Source organism: Aquarana catesbeiana, linkage group LG02 (assembly GCF_042186555.1).
Source record: "Aquarana catesbeiana isolate 2022-GZ linkage group LG02, ASM4218655v1, whole genome shotgun sequence".
Classification (NCBI taxonomy): domain Eukaryota; kingdom Metazoa; phylum Chordata; class Amphibia; order Anura; family Ranidae; genus Aquarana; species Aquarana catesbeiana.
Genome location: NC_133325.1, coordinates 734723552 through 734748164, shown reverse-complemented (window position 1 = coordinate 734748164; position 24613 = coordinate 734723552). Strand labels below are relative to the sequence as shown.

Below are 24613 nucleotides of genomic sequence, written 5' to 3'. Positions count from 1 at the left end.
CTGAATATTTTTGAGATCTCAGCCAATCCCTGGGGTGGAGTGCCCAGCAGGTGGCTGAGAATGAGATACATAGTCTGAGGTCTGGAGCAGCATGGTTCTTGCCCAGGAGGTTCCAGCTCAGTGGGAGCTGGGGGACCTATTGAAGATAGTTTGTCAAGGTCCCAGCTAGTGGGACCTGGGGGGCCTATTTTCCTAGAATCAATTTGAGCGAAGTCAAGGGGGTGCACTGAGGATCTGACCTGGGGATTCACAGGAGAAGTGTCTTGCTGATATTGGACACGGGGTATCCACGTTTTTTGGAAAACAGTGAGTAGAGGCCTGGAAGCAGGATCCTAGTGACTGTCTGTTGTTTGACCCCTTGTGTGATTGTGTCAGTGTTGCTAAAGTGAGACTTGTCCTGCTGGGAGCCCCAGAAGTGCCTGTGTTTCTAGTCTCTGCAAAAAAGGGGGGATATCCCTGAACAGAGTAGACAGAATAGAGAGTGCCCTCTAGTTACTTTATGCACTAAATTCGGAGTATCCCAAGGCTTCCCTACACTCCAACCAAGTTTAACCAGCAATAAAGCATAAAAAGACATCCCCCACCTAGGTATTGTGGTGAAATCTGTTCATATGTTGTGTGCCTGTCAGCCAGGGAACCCAAACACAAGAGAACCTGGGACGAATAAGCAGGAATTGTTGGGGGTCTGCATTACAAAGGAATTATAGGAGGGATAACCATTGGATAGAACAAGATTGTTTACTTGCTGCGTCTTGAAAATATAAAACCTGGATGTTGTGGACAGACTGCATTTCCTACTAAATTGTGACATAATAACGAAGCAATACCTTTACCTTTAAAAAGAGTATTGAAAACAAAGATCAGGTACAATCAGGTACATGGAAATAAAAGTATGCTACATATTTATTATTACATTTAGTGTGTGTGTGGTGTGTTTGTGTGCATATGTACCTTTTTAGATTGCTTGTTACTTTATCTTTCTTTAGTTTTGTGTCTTCTAATTTTGTATGTTTTAACCTCATGGAAAGTGAATCATCAAAAAAAAAAAAAAGAACACAGTTTGTGGGTGTATGCACTACAGTGTTGCTGCTTGTAAAGGATATTGGCCAGATGAGCAGAAAGATACCCTATAGGTTTCAACAGTTATAATAAGCACCAAAATGGCAGGAAATCAAAGTCAAGAAATGGCTGGTGGTGGCACTTTTAACAAAACAGAGAAAAAAAGGTACAGTGGTCATGACTGATCTAGCCCTTTACAGAAGAAATGTTCACGAATAGGGATGAGCCGAACAACCCCCTGTTCGGTTTGCACCAGAACATGCGAACAGGAAAAAAGTCAGTTTGAACACACAAACACCGTTAAAGTCTATGGGACACGAACATGAATAATCAAAAGTGCTAATTTTAAAGGCTTATATGCAAGTTATTGTCATAAAAAGTGTTTGGGGACCTGGGTCCTGCCCCAGGGGACATAGATCAATGCAAAAAAAAGTTTTAAAAACGGCCGTTTTTTCAGGAGCAGTGATTTTAATAATGCTTAAAGTCAAACAATAAAAGTGTAATATCCCTTTAAATTTCGTAGCTGGGGGGTGTCTATAGTATGCCTGTAAAGGGGCGCATGTTTCCCGTGTTTAGAACAGTCTGACAGCAAAATTACATTTCAAAGAAAAAAAGTAATTTAAAACTACTCACGGCTATTGCATTGTCAGTCCGACAATACACATAAAAGTTCATTGATAAATACGGCATGGGAATTCCCCACAGGGGAACCCCGAACCAAAAAAAAAAAATGACGTGGGGCCCCCCTAAATTCCATACCAGGCCCTTCAGGTCTGGTATGGATATTAAGGGGAACCCCGGCCAAAATTTAAAAAAAAAGGCGTGGGGTCCCCCCAAAAATCCATACCAGACCCTTATCCGAGCACGCAACCTGGCAGGCCGAAGGAAAAGAGGGGGGACGAGAGAGCGCCCCCCCTCCTGAACCGTACCAGGCCACATGCCCTCAACATTGGGAGGGTGCTTTGGGGTAGCCCCCCAAAACACCTTGTCCCCATGTTGATGAGGACAAGGGCCTCATCCCCACAACCCTGGCTGGTGGTTGTGGGGGTCTGCGGGCGGGGGACTTATCAGAATCTGGAAGCTCCCTTTAACAAGGGGACCCCCAGATCCCGGCCCCCCTGTGTGAAATGGTAAGGGGGTACAAAAGTACCCCTACCATTTCACTAAAAAACTGTCAAAAATGTTAAAAATGAGACAGTTTTTGACAATTCCTTTATTTAAATGCTTCTTCTTTCTTCTTTCTTCTATCTTCCTTCATCTTCTTCTTCTGGTTCTTCTTGTTCTTCCTGGTTCTTCCTCAGGTGTTCTTGTCCAGCATCTCCTCTGCCCCCCTCTGACGCATGGGACATGACGGGACTTTCCTGTGGCATTCCCCGCCACAGGGCGGGGTCACCGGGTGGCCCCACCCCCCGTTATTTAAAAAACTGTCAGAAGAGGAGACGCGTCACACTGCGGGAGCCTCCCTCCATGCCATGGATGCGGAGCAGCCAGGAGAAGAAGATGAAGAAGATGAAGAAGAGAAGAAGAGAAGAAGAGAAGAAGAGAAGAAGAGAAGAAGAGAAGAAGATGAAGAAGAGAAGAAGATGAAGAGAAGAGCAGGAGCCTCCCCCCATGCCATGGGTGTGGAGCAGCCAGAGGAGAAGAAGATAGAAGACGCCGCGGAGGAGATGCTGGACGAGAACACCGGAGGAAGAACCAGAAGAGCCAGAAGAACCAGAAGAAGAAGAAGAAGAAGAAGAAGATGAAGGAAGATAGAAGAAAGAAGAAAGAAGAAAGAAGAAGCATTTAAATAAAGGAATTGTCAAAAACTGTCTCTTGTCATTTTTAAAATTTTTGACAGTTTTTTAGTGAAATGGTAGGGATACCTACCCCCTTACCATTTCACACAGGGGGGGCCGGGAACTGGGGGTCCCCTTGTTAAAGGGGGCTTCCAGATTCCAATAAGCCCCCCGCCCACAGACCCCCACAACCACCAGCAAGGGTTGTGGGGATGAGGCCCTTGTCCTCATCAACATGGGGACAAGGTGTTTTGGGGGGCTACCCCAAAGCACCCTCCCAATGTTGAGGGCATGTGGCCTGGTATGGTTCAGGAGAGGGGGCGCTCTCTCGTCCCCCCTCTTTTCCTGCGGCCTGCCAGGTTGCGTGCTTGGATAAGGGTCTAATATGGATTTTTGGGGGGACCCCATGCCATTTTTTTTTTAATTTTGGTGCGGGGTTCCCCTTAAAATCCATACCAGATCTAAAGGGCCTGGTAAGGAATTTAGGGGGACCCCCACGTCATTTTTTTTTTAATTTTGGTTCGGGGTTCCCCTGTGGGGAATTCCCATGCCATTTTTATCAATGAACTTTTATGTGTATTGTCGGACTGGCAATACAATAGCCGTGAGTAGTTTTAAATGACTTTTTTTTCCTTTGAAATGTTATTTTGCTGTCAGACTGTTCTAAACATGGGAAACATGCGCCCCTTTACAGGCATACTATAGACACCCCCAGCTACGAAATTTAAAGGGATAGTACACTTTTATTGTTTGACTTTAAGCATTATTAAAATCACTGCTCCTGAAAAAACAGCCATTTTTAAAACTTTTTTTGCATTGATACATGTCCCCTGGGGCAGGACCCAGGTCCCCAAACACTTTTTATGACAATAACTTGCATATAAGCCTTTAAAATTAGCACTTTTGATTTCTCCCATAGACTTTTAAAGGGTGTTCCGCCACATTTGAAATTTGCCGTGAACACCCCAAATTGTTCGCTGTTCGAACAGCCTATTTTTCAGTGTAACATGAGTTCGACTCGAACTCGAAGCTCATCCCTATTCACGAACATTGCCCTCTAACTCCTATAAGCTAGAAATAGCAATATCCATGCTATCCAAGATACAGGCAAAGTTGTTCAACTTACTCAGTAAGAAGAACTATCTCTGATGGTGCTAGAAACTTATCTAACTGGTCCAGAACCAACTCCACAGAGCTCTGCAGATGCCACTGGTCCTCCAATTGTTCTAAATGATAGTGCTGTAATAGGTATCTCACAACTAAGTTTGGTAGTAGTGGGGTTAGATTACCCACACATTTGCAGATTCTCTACTACTTATAGGGAGGACTGACACACAATAATGCGCACAGCACCATCTTTCTACTGCTCTTGCTAACTTCTGCCCAGCTGCAAATTACACTAGAAACAGGCTTTACCTCCTCTGATCACAGAGACAGAATTCCAGCTTTTCTAGATGACCACCATTTTGCTAAACAGACATATACTCCTGCACTTCAGCACTCCCTAATTTATCTTTGTCACCAGGCTATACTACCCCTGAGGCAGGGTTGCCAACAACATCACAACTTTTTTTACTGACAAAATAAGGAACATTTAGTAATGAAGTACAATTTTTACTTACAACCTGACATGTGACAGCAACTCAAGAAGAAACTATATTTAAAAGAAAAGTATGGAAATTTAGAAAAAAAAAAAAACATACTCACCTAGGTGGATGCAGCATTGGTCCAATGCTGCATCTGTCTTCCTCTGACTCTGATCACTCAGTTCTCGGTCTTCAGTGAGCAGAGAGCAGGTGATTATCAGTCACTGCCTTTCTGCTCTGCTCCTCCAGTGCTCACTGGAGCACCGGGCTGTGGAGGGGAGGGAGAAGCTGGCTCGGGCTACCAGCGACATGCTGAGAGTCTAAGCTAGCTGCCGGGCAGGCATGTGGATTGAACTCAATAAAAATTTCAGGATCACGCTAGAGCCTGGATCGGCTGAGTGACTTAAGCCAAAGGCAGACTTTAGCCCACTGTCAGCTGAATACTGGTCACAGGAGTGCTTAACATCACTGCACTCTGCCTCAGAAACTCCTCCCAGGACCCCCAGCCCTGGAGGAGTAAACATTCCTAGACAACATCCACATGCGATGAGACTCCATGAATTAAACTGAAATCCAGTGAGTAAAAGGGATGGGCCGAACACAGTAAAACTTGGGAGGCAACAACTAGATGATGCTGGTTGAGGCAAAAAATGAGGGAGGCTCTATAGGACTTGATTTAGCTGCTAATAAACACTATGAACAGTGAAATCATAAATCAGAATAAGCTATTTAAGTACAAGAGGGGAGCCTGTACAACTATGAAAAACCAAAGGTAAAAATGGAGTCCAACCACTTTTTTCACTATGTTGTCATTATACCATATAGGCATGCTTACAATTAAACACCAAAACACATTCTGCTCCTCTTCTTGAGTATAGTGATACCACAAAAAAATTAAATAACAGTACACAATAACCAAACACAAATTAAATATACTAGTCTACCCTAAATGCACCTATATAATATACAGTATCTCACAAAAGTGAGTACACCACTCACATTTTTGTAAATATTTTATTATATCATGGGACAACACTGAAGAAATGACACTTTGCTACAATGTAAAGTAGTGATTGTACAGCTTGTATAACAGTGTGAATTTGCTGTCCCCTCAAAATAACTCAACACACAGCCATTAGTGTCTACACCACTGGCAACAAAAGTGAGTACACCCCTAAGTGAAAATGTCCAAATTGAAAGTTCAACATGGCACCTCATGGCAAAGAACTCTCTGAGGATCTGAAAAAAAAGAATTGTTGCTCTACATGAAGATGGCCTAGGCTATAAGAAGATTGCCAAGACCCTGAAACTGAGCTGCAGCACAGTGGCCAATACCGTACAGTGGTTTAACAGGACAGGTTCCACTCAGAACAGGCCTCGCCATGGTCGACCAAAGAAGTTGAGTGCACGTGCTCAGCGTCATATCCAGAGATTGTCTTTGGGAAATTGACATATGAGTGCTGCCAGCATTGCTGCAGAGGTTGAAGGGGTGGGGGGTCAGCCTGTCAGTGCTCAGACCATACGGCGCACACTGCATCAAATTGGACTGCATGGATGTCATTCCAGAAGGAAGCCTCTTCTAAAGATGATGCACAAGAAAGCCCACAAACAGTTTGCTGAAGACAAGCAGACTAAGGACATGAATTACTGTAACCATGTCCTGTGGTCGAGTCCAAGATAAACTTTTTTGGTTCAGATGGTGTCAAGTGTGTGTAGCAGCAACCAGGTAAGGAGTACAAAGACAAGTGTGTCTTCTCTACAGTCAAGCATGGTGGCGGGAGTGTTATTGTCTGGGGCTGCATGAGTGCTGCCGACACTGGGGAGCTACAGGTCATTGAGGGAACCATGAATGCCAACATGTACTGTGACATACTGAAGCAGAGCATGATCCCCTCCCTTTGGAGACTGGGCAGCAGGGCAATATTCCAACATGATACCAACCCCAAACACACCTCCAAGATGACCCCTGTCTTGCTAAAGAAGCTGAGGGTAAAGGTGATGGACTGGCCAAGCTTGTCTCCAGACTTAAACCCGTTTGAGCATCTGTGGGGCATCCTCAAATGGAAGGTGGAGGAGCGCAAGGTCTCTAACCTCCACCAGCTCCATGATGTCATCATGGAGGAGTGGAAGAGGATTCCAGTGGTAACCTGTGAAGCTCTGGTGAACTCCATGCCCAAGAGGGTTAAGGCAGTGCTGGAAATTAATGGTGGCCACACAAAATATTGACACTTTGGGCCCAATTTGGACATTTTCACTTAGGGGTGTACTCACTTTTGTTGCCAGCGGTTTAGACATTAATGGCTATGTGTTGAGTTATTTTGAGGGGAGAGCAAATTTACACTGTTATACAAGCTGTACACTCACTACTTTACATTGTAGCAAAGTGTCATTTCTTCAGTGTTGTCACATGAAAAGATATAATAACATATTTACAAAAATGCAAGGGGTGTACTCACTTTTGTGGGATACTGTACCTAATAAAAATAAGTGTTTTTAAGTTGAGTTTATTAATAGAAAATTACATCTTAGTAAAATTAGGAGTTTCTGATACAGCAAAAGTTTTCCTGTGATGAAATCAGTAATTGTGTAGCACAATCAGTTTAGCCAAAATTGCCCTGCTGTTAAATTAATGTAAACTACTATTTTCTCATTTGCTTCAAAAAGCGAATAAGAGAATTAAATATATTCCTTTCATGAACAGAAACCTTCCTAACTTCAAGATAAGGAATTTTTAGAAGTTTTTTTTTAAGCAACGAATATATACAAGTTCCAAAGTACATAGAGAAAATAGAAATAAAAAGAAAGATAAGAAAAAGCTAAAAGTGAAAAAGGTTACATAAAGAACTAGAAAAGGTACAATTTCTGGGGAAATTGTGAAAGTGTTCTTGCCTCTACAACTGGAGTGGGCGGAGTAACTGGGTGGGGTGGAGTGGCTTGAGTAACTGTGAAAAGTGTTAAAAAGCTTAATATTTTAAAAAGTATAAATAGTAGTAAAAAAGTTCCATCATTCGCTGAAAGAGCTGAACATTTTTTTCAAAAGTAATTTTTTTTTTCAAAAATGATTTTTTTTTTCTTCAAAAATGATTTTTTTTTCTTCAAAAATGATTTTTTTTTTCAAAAGTAATTTTTTTTTTCAAAGGTAATTTTTTTTTTCAAAAATGAATTTTTTTATTTCAAAAATAATTTTTTTTTCGAAATTATTATTTTTTTTAAAGTAATTTTTTTTTCAAAAATAATTTTTTTTTTTCAAAAATATTTTTTTTTTCAAAAATTTTTTTTTTTTCAAAAATATATATTTTTTTTTTCAAAAATGATTTTTTTTTTTCAAAAATAATTTTTTTACTTTTTTCAAAAATTATTTTTTTTTTTCAAAAATATTTTTTTTTTTACATGGGGCGGTCATAATGTTTTGGCTGATCATGGGGTTGTCAGCTTTTGTCACTTCCCACTCTAGTTTTGAACATTTTGCCATTCATTCCTATGGGACCAATTTCGCCGCAAAAACGTCATTTCGTGGACCATTCAGCGAAACATTCCACAAAGTAATAACACATCAATCGGGAACAATCCGCACGTTTCGGTATATTATTTGTCTCTGTAGTGTGAAAACTGTGGGAGGAGTCTACAAGCATTATCAAGTCTAGCAGATGAAGTCACATGCATTTGGGGTGTCTCAGCATCTTGTGTTTACAACCACTGTTTCCTAGCAACGCTCATGCCCTGTTTATGCTTCCCAAATACTGCTTCATCAAAACTGCCCCATCAGAATTACCCCATCAAAACTGCCCCATCATATTCCTCTATTATAAATCAGTACATGGTGTGTCTGTCCCCTCCCCCGGGCTCTGTAATCAGAGCTGAGATGCTCCAGCCACCTTCCCCCCTGTGTATAACAGAAGCTTTGGTAACCATGGCAACAAAACAAACACTAACAGTACACTCTGATTAATGGCTAAAATTTCCTGAAATGACCTCTAAACAAATGGCCGTATTTTAAAAACTATACATCCTACAGCGAAGATCTTTATATTGTGAGAATCACAAGACCCAGACCTAGATTTTGATACATAGTATGTCTCTGAAATATTAAAAATGAAGGCACGGTCGCAGTTTAGAAATTGCCCTTCAAATTTGGAGGGGGCTAGAGTGTAGTTTCAATGAATGTCAATGGACGGCGTGAGTTGCAAACAAATGGTCATATTGTGAAAACTATCAGGACTATGGCTTAGCCGTGGACATGTTTAGTGGCAGCAGGGATAGCTGAACGTTTTGATATAAGATTTGTGTAGGTGGGCTTGAAAATGAGGGAGTGGCGGCAGTTTAGAAATCATGTTCTGATTTTCCAGCTTTTGTCATCTCCCACTCTAGTTTCCCCATTCATTCCTATGGGACCAATTTCGCCGCAAAAATGACGATATTTCGTGAACCATTCGGCGAAACGTTCCACAAAGTAATAGCACACCATTCGGGAACAATCCGCACGTTTCGGTATATTACTTGTCTATGTAGTGTAAAAACTGTGGGAGGAGTTAGGGTGGTAAATTTGGCTATAATAATAAGAATAATATATATGTGAGATAACAGTAAGTGGTCTTGCTATGCAAGAACACTTAATAAGTTGAATAAATCGGGTTTGCTAGAAAGTGGAAGTCTTCTATCTATTAGCAGAATGCTCAGATACATATTTATAGTATAGCAAGTTCAGGGAAGAACCATGTGTTTGTGAAAGCCAACAAAGAAAGAGATATACAGTCAGATAGACGTTGTACTAGCAACGCCCATTATCATAGTCTTAAACTGATCACGCATGGATCGAAATTCAGCTGAATTTCGATCCATGTATGGCCATTGCAGTTGAACATTAGTTGATCTACTGATTAATTTCTGTTCAACTGAACTGTTGAAAAATGTATATTCAATCAGCACTGTAGGCTATAGCATGCAGCGCTGATCAGTGTATTTTGACTACGGGGATGTCAGAATACAAAGACATAGTGAGGAGGATTCTGATTTTTTAGTTCAACCCACTGGTTTAATTAAAAAAAAACTAAGTCATCTATGGCCAGGTTTACCCACACTTTCTTTTTACTAGTGCTGAACATACCTGCGTTCATTTTGAACAGGGTTAGGCAAACATTAGTAAAATTCAGGTGCCGAATCCAAAGTCAATGGAAGACAAATATAATAAACAGTGCTGATAATTTTCTAAGCTGATAGGCAAGGGATTGTCAAACAAATGGCATGGGAAGAAGTGATCTGTTTGGCTTGGAACTGTGATTTTAGTAATGTTTAAAGCAAAACATTAAAAATGCAAAACTTAATATAATAACATGCCTAGGGTTGACCACGCATGTGAAGTGGCACATCTGTGCGAGGTATACCATCTACTACAGCAAAACTGAAAAGTGTGTTTAAAATACCAGCAAAATGGCAGCTCCCACCAGCTTTGTTTGTTAGTAAAGGAGCCAGGGATTACCTTAATTTGTACCAGATCCCTATCCTAGAGGAAGGTCTGGTATAGATGTTAATGGGTGACCCCTACACACAATAAAAAAAGCATGCAATCCCCCTTAATATCCTTACCAGACCCTTATCCAAGGATGCAGCCTAGCAGATCAGGAAAGGGGGGAACCATGGGCCTCTTGGCTGCTTCTCTGATTAATGTTCTTCTTGCCCGGCATGTCAGTTTTGGTGGACAGTCATGTCTTGGTAGGTTTGTAGTTGTGCCATATCCATAATGATGGATTGAACAGTGCTTCGTGAGCTGTTCAAAGCTTGGGATTTTTTTTATAACCTAACCCTACTTTGAACTTCTCCACAACTTTATTCCTGACCTGTCTGGTTTGTTCCCTGGCCTTCATGATGCTGTTTGTTCACTAAGGTTCTCTAACAAACCTCGGATGGCTTCACAAAACAGCTGTATTTATACTGACATTAAATTACACACAGGTAGACTCTATTTACTAATTAAGTGACTTCTGAAGGCAATTGGTTCCACTAGATTTTAGTTAGGGGCATCGGAGTAAAGGGGGCTGAATACAAAAATACACGATACACTTTTCAGAAATTTATTTGTAAAAACTTTGGAAAACCATTTATAATTTTCCTTCCACTTCCCAAGTATTTGCCACTTTGTGTTGCTCTATCACATAAAATCTCAATAAAATACATTTACGTTTTTGGTTGCAACATGACAAAAAGTGTGGAAAATTCGAAGGGGTATGAATACTTTTTCAGGGCACTGTATATATATATATATATATATATATATATATAAAAAAATTATTTATTTATTTATTTTTTCAGATCAAATTAATACAGTTGAAGGATCCTTTAAAATAATTTCAGGAGCAACATACACATCTGAATTGCAAGATCCAAGTTCAATAAACTTCAAATCACTGGCTTTTGATGTCCAGAAAATGGTATGTGTTCTTTCAGTTAGTTCTTAATTACTTTTATTTGGCTGTAATAGTGATATGATAATATATTCCTTTTACCAGATCAATGAAATCTTCCAAGCTAGTCAGCTGAAGTTTGAATATAGAACATCTGAAATTGTGGAATTCCGGTAAGATTAGAAACAGCAAAAAAATATTTCAATAAATGATTTATCTGTTTATTTCATTTGTAGTGAAAGTTTATATCCAGTCAAAACCTTTTTTTAGTTTTGGACAGAATGGGGAAGGATTAGAATCCTTGATAGATTTTAACTTCTATCCGGGGCTTCGTTAAAGAGATTTCCCCTCACTTAAAAAACAAAAAAGACCTCCATTCTCACCAACTTATATAAAACATGTGACAATATCTAGTAAATGAATGTTACAGCCAGCCAGCTTTTGCGCAGTCATGCAAAGCTGTACACAAAGCAAAATTTATATCATTTTCCCACAAATAGAGCTTTTTTTTTTTGGTATTTGATCACCACTGGGTTTTTTATTTGTTGCGCTATATACAAAAAAGGCAGAACATTTTGGGAAAAAAACAACAATATTTTTTACTTTCTGCTATAAAAAAAATATCCAATAAAAAAATGACGGCCAATCTTACACTAACTGACACTTTATGGGAACCATTGACGCTAATACAGTGATCAGTGCTAAAACATTTTCACTGTACTAATGACACTGGCTGGAAAGAGGTTAAACATCTAGAATGATCAAAGAAATAAATGTGTGCCTAACTAGTGTTTATGGGTGTACTGTAAGGTGCTTTCACTAAGGCCCCAATCACATCTGAGCATTTTATAGCTTGAAGCCTGAAGCTACAAAATGCTGGAGGGGAAAAATTAAATTATTCTCTATGGAGATGGTTCACATCTCCACTCCAAAATGCCTGAAGCTCAAAAAAGTCCTGAAACTTTTTTTTTAGGCAGATTTGGGTGTTTTTCTGCTTTTTACATTGGTGACCTTTTGACCTGCACAAAATAGCGGCAAAATCGTGGCAAAAACGCTGTTAAAAACGCGGCAAAAATTGCAGCAAAATTGCAGTAAAATCACACGACTTTCTGCCTGAAAACGCTACGCTCAGGTGTGAATGGGGCTGTGCTTTGCAGGGAATCAAAAATCGACACATCCCCACTGACAGGAGCTCTGTATTGTTTACATTGACAGAGCTCTGTCCTGTCTTCCTCCTCGCCAATCAGTGGGTGCCAGAAGGCAATTGTTGGCCAGCACCTGCTGATCAACCTGTGCTGTGACTACTCACGTCATGCGCATGCCCTCCCCCCAACCGGAAGAGGCGGATCACGTACTAGATAGATTTAAAAAAGTGCAGCGTAACAAATAATAAATCACAAAATGAAAATAAAGCAATGCAAACCTAAAAGATCATAACCTGTATAAATATATGTTTAATTCATAATGTATCAAACCATACATCAAATATATATCACCACCAAATCGTGATATAATGTAGTGATATAAATCTTCATCAACGGGAAATTCTTCTTTAAATATTAGTGCATTATTGGAAACGTGTCTTTCCATCACAGTGCTTCAAATAAAAAATGTGCTCCACCGCTGTGTCCCACCACTTGTCTCTGTTGCTTCTAACCTCAAAGGTATGACTTACACACAGGTAAGGTCACCATGCGCATTCCCAGTGAAACTGGGGTCAGTGTATTCTAGCAATCCACCTGAAGGCTCAAGAGTTTGGTTACCATTCACCCAGGATCCCTCTCTAAGCAGAAAAGAAGAGATAAAAAAACTCCCCATAGTGTAGTATTCCCACGCAAAAAGACTTTAATAATAAAATAATAAAATATCCACTCACAAATAATGTGCACTGAAACCCAGTGCACAAGATGAATCGCCCTCTTAAAAGTATCCAAACATTGCCCTCTTAAGGATAGACATCAACTGCAGCTGTAAAATGGCTGACCTCAGACATCCGGACATGATAACATAATGTAGCCCCGCACTGACACGTTTCGTCAAGTGGTATAGTGACTTCCTTAGATGAATAAAAACATGATAACATAGTCTATATCTGAATGTACAATCTTGAATATTAAATTAAGTACTCCATGTGTAATCCTCTGATGGGCCTCTGTGGAAGTCCAGGAGATGAACATGTCAGGTGGGGCTTAGAGACATGTTTACAAAGACATTGCACACTGGGATCATGGCTGTGATCTGTTACTAGATTATAGGGATGAGCCGAACACCCCCCGGTTCGGTTTGCACTAGAACATGCAAACAGGCAAAAAATTTGTGCGAACATGCGAACACCGTTAAAGTCTATGGGGCATGAACATGAAAAATCAAAAGTGCTCATTTTAAAGGTTTATATGCAAGTTATTGCCATAAAAAGTGTATGGGGACCTGAGTACTGCCTCAGGGGACATGTATCAATGCAAAAAAAGTTTCAAAAATGTCAGTTTTTTCAGGAGCAGTGATTTTAAGAATGCTTAAAGTGAAACAATAAAAATGAAATATTCCTTTAAATTTCATGCCTGGGGGTCCCCTTAGTCTGCCTGTAATGTAGCACATCTGTCTGATGTGTTTTACAGTTCTGCAGAAAAATGAAATTTCTAAAGGAAAAAAATGTCATTTAATGTATTACCGGCACCCGGTAATATAGATAAAAATTAAGGAATAAAACGGTGCGGGTTCCCCCCCAGTCCATACCAGGCCCTTTGGGTCTGGTATGGATTTTAAGGGGAACTTCACGCCAACATAAAAAAAAATGACTAGGGTCCCCCCTTCTGAACCATACCAGGCCACATGCCCTCAACATGGGGAGGGTGCTTTGGGGTCCCCCAAACAAGGGGGCCCCCAAATCCCACCCCCCCATGTGAATGGGTATCGGGTACATTGTAAACACAAAAACACAAAGACAGTTTTTGACAATTCCTTTATTAAAAAAGAAAAAAAAAGTGTCCAGTGATGTCCATCTTTCTTCAATCATGACGCAGACAGACCCGAAAAAAAAGAAAAAAAAGCTCCGTCTCGATGGGAAGCGTCCCACCTCTGCTTTTTCACGGTGATAACTGTTATAAAGGCAGGGGCGGGGCCGCTCGCTGACATAACCGGATGACCCCGCCCCCTCTGATGGCACACGACATCACAAGGGGTGGGGGTCACTCTTTTTATTTTATTTTTAATAAAGGAGTTGTCAAAAACTGTCTTTTGTGGTTTTTACTTTTTGACACTTTTTTTGCTGAATGGGTAGGTGTACAATGTACCCGATACCCATTCACATGGGGAGTCGGGATTTGGGGGCCCCCTTGTTAAAGGGGGCTTCCAAATTCCGATAAGCCCCCCACCCGCAGACCCCCACAACCACTGGGCAAGGGTTGTGGGGATGAGGCCCTTGCCCCCATTAACATGGGGAGAAGGTGCTTTAAATGCCAGGTTGCATGCTCGGATAAGGGTCTGGTATGGATTTTGGGGGGAACCCCACGCATTCTTTTTTTTAATTTTGTTGCAGAGTTCCCCTTAAAATCCATACCAGACCTAAAGGGCCTGAAGGGCCTGGTATGGATTTGGGGGGGCATGCCATTTTTCTTTTAAAAATTTGGCGCAGGGTTCCCCTTAACCACTTCAATATACTGTGTCTACACTGAATATCTAGTCTACACTAAATGCAGAGAGAGTATATATATATATATATATATATATATATATATATATATAGAGAGAGAGAGAGAGAGAGAGAGAGAGAGAGAGAGAGAGAGAGAGAGAGAGAGAGAGTATATATATACACACACATACTAGACTGTATGTATATATATATATATATATATATATATATATATATATATATATATATATATATATATATATATATGTGTGTATTCAATACACTACCTGTACGCCACTAACTAACCTACCTGCCTAATCTAGCTCAATCTATCTCCGTCCACACACTATATACGGCCACTATGTAAGCAGCCTCATATAATGTGGGGCATGGACTTAGAGCATGCTGTGATTGGCCAAAGTATGCAGGTAAGGTGTATGCTTCGGCCAATCATCAAATATCAATGCACTGCGACCTCGCATTGCATTACGGGGCTTTCCGCGGCACCTGAATTTCCCGCGAACGCCCCATATGTTTGGTTCGTTTGAGAGCAAACAAACACCCGATGTTTGAATCAAACTTATGTTCAACTCGAATGGCGGGCTCATCCCTAATAGGTTACTTTAAATTTCTATACACATGCAATTACCCAATAATGCTGGAAGCACATATGTCATGTTATTAAATGAATGGGAACTAGTGCGCAAAACCACAATGTGGGCAAGAAAATCTTGAACCTGACGGTAAACCACCCGATGGAGAGCCGCCAACATAGACAGGTCCACTCAGTTCCCCAAAATACAATTAAATAAAAGATATGTGGCGCTATTCCATCAATCAGTAGTACCACTTGAAATATAAAATAATGGGCCGATCAAACCCCACCTTCTACAGTAAATATCCGGAGAAAGTACCCAATAAATATTAGCATACCAAGTGAATAAAAAATAAAAAATGGTGGAGATACAATTCTAAGGTATGGGAAAATTTAAAATCTATCAATATACTATCAAGTGCTTAATCAACAATACCAGTTTCCCCTCGTTAAGTAAAAACAAAATAATTTTTCTATGTGGATCTGTGAAAAAATCAAACTAACTTCTCAAATAAGATGCTCAAAACCAAAGTACATGTGATAATGATGAATCAGTGCCTTACAAATGCCGCGTACACAAGGGCGGACTTTTCGACCGGACTGATCCAACAGACTTTCTGGCGGACTTTCGACGGATTTTTGATGGACTTCTGACGGACTTTTGAACGAATGGACTTGCCTGCACACGATCACACCAAAGTCCGATGGATTCATAAGTGATGACGTACGACCGGACTAAAATAAGGAAGTTGATAGCCAGTAGCCAATAGCTGCCGTAGCGTGGGTTTTCATCCGTCAGACTAGCATACAGACGAGCAGATTTCTCGACCGGACTCGAGTCCATCGGAAAGATTTGAAGCATGTTTCAAATCTAAAGTCTGTTAGATTTTCGACTGGAAAAGTCCGCTGAAGGTCCGATGAAGCCCACACATAATCGGATTGTCCGCCGGACTTGGTCTGCCAGACCAGTCCGGTCGAAAAGTCCTCTCGTGTTTACGCAGCATAACATGACATATAAATAAATAAAAGATATGTGGTGATGACCACGCCCCCTAAAACGTCACAGTCCCAGCATGCCCAGGGACTGTGACGGCATAAGGGGGCGGGGTCACCGCCTATATAAGTCAGAGCAGAGCGCACAGAGAGCATTCTAGCCCCAGAGAGCGTCGTGTCAACATCAGGAGAAGAGGGCAGAAGGCAGAAGGCAGAAGATTGAAGACCAGGCTCCTCCGCTTTAGCAAAAGAGCGGCAAAAGAGCAGAAGAGAGCTGAGGAGCCCGGCAGAAGATCCGAAGAGCGTGGAGAAGAACCGGAGAGACCCCCGAAGTCGGAAGAAGACCCCCGGAGCTGTCTAATAAAATGCTTTAAAAATCTGTGTAGTGTTTTTTTTTAAATTGACACTTTTTTCCTAGGTGAATGGGTAGGGGTACGCTGTACCCCATACTCATTCACATAGGGTGGGGGGCCGGGATCTGGGGGCTCCCTTATTAAAGGGGGCTCCCGGATTCCGATAAGCCCCCCGCCCGCAGACCCCGACAACCAACGGCCAGGGTTGTCGGGAAGAGGCCCTTGTCCTCATCAACATGGGGACAAGGTGCTTTGGGGTGGGGGGGCCGCAGCGCGCCCCCCTCCCCCAAGGCAACAACCCCCCATGTTGAGGGCATGCGGCCTGGTACGGTTCAGGAGGGGGGGGGGGGCGCTCGCTCGTCCCCACCCCCATTCCTGTCCGGCCGGGCTGCGTGCTCGGATAAGGGTCTGGTATGGATTGGGGGCGACCCCCCACGCCGTTTTTTCGGCGTAGGGGGTTCCCCTCAAGGTCCATACCAGACCCAAGGGCCTGGTATGCCTCTGGAGGGGGAACCCATGCCGGTTTTTTATTTAAAATTTGGCGCGGAGTTCCCCCCTAAAGATTCATACCAAACACAGTGCCGGCATTGGCGGGGATCCAAGTCGGATCCCCGTTCATTGAAAGTCGGACACATGCCGGCTTCATGTCGCAGGGCAAAGTCGGATCCAAAGTAGGACGGCTGTCGTGTCGCACCAGTGTGAACCCAGCCTCAGGGTATTTATTTACACTGAATAGTTACACAGCAGTGCAGCGTATACACAGTGTATCTGTAAGGCTGGGTTCACACTATACTACACGACAGTAGTACGACTTTCATCCTACTTTGCACTGCGACATCAGTCCTACATTGGTCCTACATTGATCCTACATTGGTCCTACATCCATCCAACTTTCATGAACAGGATACTACTTTGATCCGACTTTTCAGATAGTGCACTTGTCCTTTGACCAATCAAAACTAACACACAATGGGAGGGGCTACAGCAGGGGGCAGGAAATAACACAATGTCGTATGCCAAAGTCGGATGGTTAGGACAAGGATCCGACTTTGATCCTACTTCAATGATAGTCAGTGGGCTGAAGTAGGATCAAAGTCGGACCAAAGTAGTACAGGGAGCATTTCTAAAGTCGGAACGACTTGTGTCGGACCAGTTAGAACGGCTCCCATAGGGAAACATTGAATTTCACACATCATGCGACATGAGCTCCCAATGTCGGACCAGTGTGAACCCAGCCTCAGGCTGGGTTCACACTGGTGCGACACGACAGCCGTCCTACTTTGGATCCGACTTTGCCCTGCGACATGAAGCCGGCATGTGTCCGACTTTCAATGAACGGGGATCCGACTTGGATCCCCGCCAATGCCCGGCACTGTGTTTAGTATGAATCTTTAGGGGGAACTCTGCGCCAAATTTTAAATAAAAAACTGGCATGGGTTCCCCCTCCAAGAGCATACCAGGCCCTTGGGTCTGGTATGGACCTTAAGGGCAACCCCCTACGCAGCCCGGCCGGACAGGAATGGGGGTGGGGACGAGCGAGCACCCCCCCCTCCTGAACCGTACCAGGCCGCATGCCCTCAACATGGGGGGTTGGTGCCTTGGGGGAGAGGGGTGCGCTGCGGGCCCCCCCACCCCAAAGCACCTTGTCCCCATGTTGATGAGGACAAGGGCCTCTTCCCGACAACCCTGGCCGTTGGTTGTCGGGGTCTGCGGGCGGAGGGCTTTAATAAGGGGGCCCCCAGATCCCGGCCCCCCACCCTATGTGAATGAGTATGGGGTACATGGTACCCCTACCCATTCACCTAGGGAAAAGTGTCAATAAAAAAAAACCACACAGGTTTCAAAATTAATTTATTGGGTAGCTCCGGTATCTTCTTCCGACTTCTCCCGGTGTTCCGCCTCTTCTCCCGGGCCCCGCCGCTATCTTCTTCCAGCTCTATTGCCAGCGAGGGGCCCGGTCTGCTGCACCAACCCCCCCATGTTGAGGGCATGCGGCCTGGTACGGTTCAGGAGGGGGGGGGCGCTCGCTCGTCCCCACCCCATTCCTGTCCGGCCGGGCTGCGTGCTCAGATAAGGGTCTGGTATGGATTGGGGGGGACCCCCCACGCTGTTTTTTCGGCGTAGGGGGTTCCCCTCAAGGTCCATACCAGACTCAAGGGCCTGGCATGCTCTTGGAGGGGAACCCATGCCGGTTTTTTATTTAAAATTTGGCACGGAGTTCCCCCTCAAGATCATCTGAGCACAAGTCGCGTACCGAAGTCGGATCATGCAAGACGGCAATCCGACTTTGATCCGACTTCAATGATAGTCAATAGGCTGAAGTAGGATCAAAGTCGGACCAAAGTAGTACAGGGAGCATTTCTAAAGTCGGAACGACTTGTGTCGGACCAGTTAGGATGGCTCCCATAGGGAAACATTGGATTTCACACGTCATGCGACATGAGCTCCCAATGTCGGAGCGTTTGTCGGACCAGTGTGAACCCAGCCTCAGTCCATCAAAATACTTTTCCCAGTCCAGTTATCTGTCAGCTTTTGATACAAGATCTTGCATCAGACATAACCACTGTTTTAAAAGCCACCATGGCCATAATGTATTTTATTCAAATGTATGAATTAATCCCAGGTTAACAACTTGCCGACCGCCTCACGCAGATATACTGCGGCAGAATGGCACAGGCAGGCAGAATCACGTACCTGTACGTGATCTGCCTCCTGCTGGCGGGGGGTCCGATCGGTGCCCGAGGTGGTCGGCTTGTGTCTGGGAGCAATGAGAGGTGAGGGGGAGACCATACATTCGTGGCCCCTCCCTCGCGATCGCTCCCAGCCAATCAGATTCTTCCTCTGCTGCTGTATGCTCAACAGCAGCAGAGGAAATGATGTCATCTCTCCTCGGCTCGGTATTTTCCGTTCCGGCGCCGAGGAGAGAAGACATCTGAGTGAGTGCACCAACACACACACACAGTAGAACATGCCAGGCATACAATACACCCCCGATCACCCCTGATCACCCCCGATCATCCCCCAATCAACCCACCCCACCCCCTGTCATACTGACACCAAGCAGTTTTTTTTTTTTTTCTGATTACTGCATTGGTGTCAGTTTGTGACTGTTAGTGTGGTAGGGCAGTTAGTATTAGCCCCCTTTAGGTCTAGGGTCATTTTTCTGATCGCTGTATTAGTGTCACTGGTGACGCTAGTTAGGCAGGTAAATATTTAGGTTCGCCGTCAGCATTTTATAGCGTCGAGGACCCCCATATACTACCTAATAAAGGTTTTAACCCCTTGATTGCTCCCTAGTTAACCCTTTCACCAGTGATCATAGTATAACTGTTACGGGTGATGCTGGTTAGTTCATTTATTTTTATAGTGTCAGGGCACCCGTCGTTTATTACCGAATAAAGGTTTAGCCCCCTGATCGCCCGGCGGTGATATGCGTCGCCCCAGGCAGCGTCAGATTAGCACCAGTACCGCTAACACCCACGCACGCAGCATACGCCTCCCTTAGTGGTATAGTATCTGAACGGATCTGATCCGATCAGATCTATACTAGCATCCCCAGCAGTTTAGGGTTCCCAAAAATGCAGTGTTAGTGGGATCAGCCCAGATACCTGCTAGCACCTGTGTTTTGCCCCTCCGCCCAGCCCAGCCCCCCCAAGTGCAGTATCGATCGATCACTGTCACTTACAAAACACTAAACGCATAACTGCAGCGTTCGCAGAGTCAGGCCTGATCCCTGCGATCTCTAACAGTTTTTTTGGTAGCATTTTGGTGAACTGGCAAGCACCAGCCCCAGGCAGCGTCAGGTTAGCGCCAGTACTGCTAACACCCACGCACGCACCGTACACCTCCCTTAGTGGTATAGTATGTGAACGGATCAATATCTGATCCGATCAGATCTATACTAGCGTCCCCAGCAGTTTAGGGTTCCCAAAAACGCAGTGTTAGCGGGATCAGCCCAGATACCTGCTAGCACCTGCATTTTATCCCTCCGCCCGGCCCGGCCCAGCCCACCCAAGTGCAGTATCGATCGATCACTGTCACTTACAAAACACTAAATGCATAACTGCAGCGTTCGCAGAGTCACGCCTGATCCCTGCGATCTCTAACAGTTTTTTTGGTAGCATTTTGGTGAACTGGCAAGCACCAGCCCCAGGCAGCGTCAGGTTAGCGCCAGTACTGCTAACACCCACGCACGCACCGTACACCTCCCTTAGTGGTATAGTATGTGAACGGATCAATATCTGATCCGATCAGATCTATACTAGCGTCCCCAGCAGTTTAGGGTTCCCAAAAACGCAGTGTTAGCGGGATCAGCCCAGATACCTGCTAGCACCTGCATTTTGTCCCTCCGCCCGGCCCGGCCCAGCCCACCCAAGTGCAGTATCGATCGATCACTGTCACTTACAAAACACTAAATGCATAACTGCCGCGTTCGCAGAGTCACGCCTGATCCCTGCGATCACTAACAGTTTTTTTTTGGTAGCGTTTTGGTGAACTGGCAAGCACCAACGGCCTAGTACAACCCGGTCACAGTCAAACCAGCACTGCAGTAACACTTGGTGACGTGGCGAGTCCCATAAGTGCAGTTCAAGCTGGCGAGGTGGCAAGCACAAGTAGTGTCCCGCTGCCACCAAGAAGATGACAAACACAGGCCCATCGTGCACATAGTGCCCTTCCTGCTGCATTCGCCAATCCTAATTGGGAACCCACCACTTCTGCAGCACCCGTACTTCCCCATTCACATCCCCAACCAAATGCAGTCGGCTGCATGAGAGGCATTTTCTTTATGTCCTCCCGAGTACTCCGACCCAACAAACCCCCCCAAAAAAGATGTTGTGTCTGCAGCAAGCCCGGATATAGGCGTGACACCCGCTATTATTGTCCCTCCTGTCCTGATAATCCCGGTCTTTGCATTGGTGAATGTTTTGAACGCTACCATACACTAGTTGAGTATTAGCGTAGGGTTCAGCATTGCACAGACTAGGCACACATTCACAGGGTCTCCCAAGATGCCATCGCATTTTGAGAGACCCGAACCTGGAACCGGTTACAGTTATAAAAGTTACAGTTACAAAAAAAGTGTAAAAAAAAAAAAAAAAAAACACAAAAAAATATATAAAATAAAAAAAATAGTTGACGTTTCATTGTTCTCTCTCTCTCTATTCTCTCTCTATTGTTCTGCTCTTTTTTACTGTATTCTATTCTGCAATGTTTTATTGTTATTATGTTTTATCATGTTTGCTTTTCAGGTATGCAATTTTTTATACTTTACCGTTTACTGTGTTTTATTGTTAAGCATTTTTTTGTCTTCAGGTACGCAATTCACAACTTTGAGTGGTTATACCAGAATGATGCCTGCAGGTTTAGGTATCATCTTGGTATCATTCTTTTCAGCCAGCGGTTGGCTTTCATGTAAATGCAATCCTAGTGGCCAATTAGCCTCTAGACTGCTTTTACAAGCAATGGGAGGGAATGCCCCCCCCTACCGTCTTCCGTGTTTTTCTCTGGCTCTCCTGTCTCAACAGGGAACCTGAGAATGCAGCCAGTGATTCAGCCAGCTGACCATAGAGCTGATCAGAGACCAGAGTGGCTCCAAACATCTCTATGGCCTAAGAAACCGGAAGCTACGAGCATTTCATGACTTAGATTTCGCTGTTTCGATGTAAACAGCGTCATTGGGAAATTGGGAAAGCATTTTATCACACCGATCTTGGTGTGGTCAGATGCTTTGAGGGCAGAGGAGAGATCTAGGGTCTAATAGACCCCAATTTTTTCAAAAAAGAGTACCTGTCACTACCTATTGCTATCATAGGGGATATTTACATTCCCTGAGATAACAATAAAAATGATTTAAAAAAAATGAAAGGAACAATTTAAAAATAAGATAAAAAAGCAAAAAAATAATAAAGGAAAAAAAAAGCCCCCCTGTCCCCCCCTGCTCTCGCGCTAAGGCGAAAGCAAGCGTCGGTCTGGCGTCAAATGTAAACAGCAATTGCACCATGCATGTGAGGTATCACCACGAAGGTCAGATCGAGGGTAGTAATTTTAGCAGTAGACCTCCTCTATATATCTAAAGTGGTAACCTGTAAAGGCTTTTAAAGGTTTTTAAAAATGTATTTATTTTGTTGCCACTGCACGTTTGTGCGCAATTTTAAAGCATGTCATGTTTGGTATCCATGTACTCGGCCTAAGAACATCTTTTTTATTTCATCAAACATTTGGGCAATATAGTGTGTTTTAGTGCATTTAAATTTAAAAAAAGTGTGTTTTTTCCCCAAAAAATGCGTTTGAAAAATCGCTGCGCACATACTGTGTGAAAAAAAAAATGAAACACCCACCATTTTAATCTGTAGGGCATTTGCTTTAAAAAAATATATAATGTTTGGGGGTTCAAAGTAATTTTCTTGCAAAAAAAAAATTTTTTTTCATGTAAACAAAAAGTGTCAGAAAGGGCTTTGTCTTCAAGTGGTTAGAAGCGTGGGTAATGTGTGACATAAGCTTCTAAATGTTGTGCATAAAATGCCAGTACAGTTCAAACCCCCCCCCCAAATGACCCCATTTTGGAAAGTAGACACCCCAAGCTATTTGCTGAGAGGCATGTCGAGTCCATGGAATATTTTATATTGTGACACAAGTTGCGGGAAAAAGACAATTTTTTTTTTTTTTGCACAAAGTTGTCACTAAATGATATATTGCTCAAACATGCCATGGGAATATGTGAAATTACACCCCAAAATACATTCTGTTGCTTCTCCTGAGTACGGGGATACCACATGTGTGAGACTTTTTGGGAGCCTAGCCGCACACGGGACCCCGAAAACCAAGCACCGCCTTCAGGCTTTCTAAGGGCGTAAATTTTTGATTTCACTCTTCACTGCCTATCACCCTAAGCTATTTGCTGAGAGGTATAGTGAGTATTTTGCAGACCTCACTTTTTGTCACAAAGTTTTGAAAATTGAAAAAAGAAAAAACAAATTTGTTTCTTGTCTTTCTTCATTTTCAAAAACAAATGAGAGCTGCAAAATACTCACCATGCCTCTCAGCAAATAGCTTGGGGTGTCTACTTTCCAAAATGGGGTCATTTGGGGGTTTTGTGCCACCTGGCCATTCCATGGCCTCCGAAACTGTGATAGGCAGTGAAGAGTGAAATCAAAAATTTACACCCATAGAAATCCGGAAGGCGGTGATTGGTATTTGGGGCCCCGTACGTGGTTAGGCTCCCAAAAAGTCCAACACATGTGGTATCCCCATACTCAGGAGAAGCAGCTAAATGTATTTTGGGGTGCAATTCCACATATGCCCATGGCCTGTGTGAGCAATATATCATTTAGTGACAACTTTGTGCAAAAAAAAAAAAAAAAATGTGTCACTTTCCCGCAACTTATGCCAAAATATAAAATATTCCATGGACTCAGCATGCCTCTCAGCAAATAGCTTGGGGTGTCTACTTTCCAAAATGGGGTCATTTGGGGGGGGGGTTTGTGCCATCTGGGCATTTTATGGCCTTCAAAACTGTGAGGTAGTGAGGAGTGAAATAAAAAATATACGCCCTTAGAAATCCTGAAGGCGGTGATTGGTTTTCAGGGCCCCGTACGTGGCTAGGCTCCCAAAAAGTCCCACACATGTGGTATCCCTGTACTCAGGAGAAGCAGCTGAATGTATTTTGGGGTGCAATTCCACATATGCACATGGCCTGTGTAAGCAATATATCATTTAGTGACAACTTTTTGTAATTTTTTTTTTTGTCATTATTCAATCACTTGGGACAAAAAAAATTAATATTCAATGGGCTCAACATGCCTCTTAGCAATTTCCTTGGGGTGTCTACTTTCCAAAATGGGGTCATTGGGGGGGGGGGGGTTGTACTGCCCTGCCATTTTAGCACCTCAAGAAATGACATAGGCAGTCATAAACTAAAAGCTGTGTAAATTACAGAAAATGTACCCTAGTTTGTAGACATTTTTTTTACCAAAGACTTGTGGCCAAATACATTTTGGCCTAAATGTATGACTAAAATTGAGTTTATTGTAGAAAATGTCATTTTTTTTCAAAATTTTCGGTCTTTTTCCGTTTATAGCGCAAAAAATTAAAAATGCAGAGGAGATCAAATAACATTAAAAAAAAGCTCTATTTGTGAGAAGAAAAGGACGCAAATTTTGTTTGGGTACAGCATTGCATGACCGCGCAATTAGCAGTTAAAGCAACGCAGTGCCAAATTGTAAA

General features: G+C 43.1%; 1 protein-coding gene across 1 annotated transcript in view; it reads left to right on the top strand.

Moving 5' to 3' along the window:
* The window catches only part of TMPRSS15 (transmembrane serine protease 15), a 615681-nt gene that overhangs the window by 34356 nt on the left and 556712 nt on the right, over positions 1 to 24613 (top strand). Inside the window, exons 2-3 of the mRNA XM_073617070.1 lie at positions 10730 to 10848; positions 10927 to 10994. Of these exons, the coding sequence (XP_073473171.1) occupies positions 10730 to 10848; positions 10927 to 10994 (187 nt within the window). The remainder of the gene's footprint in view (positions 1 to 10729; positions 10849 to 10926; positions 10995 to 24613) is intronic.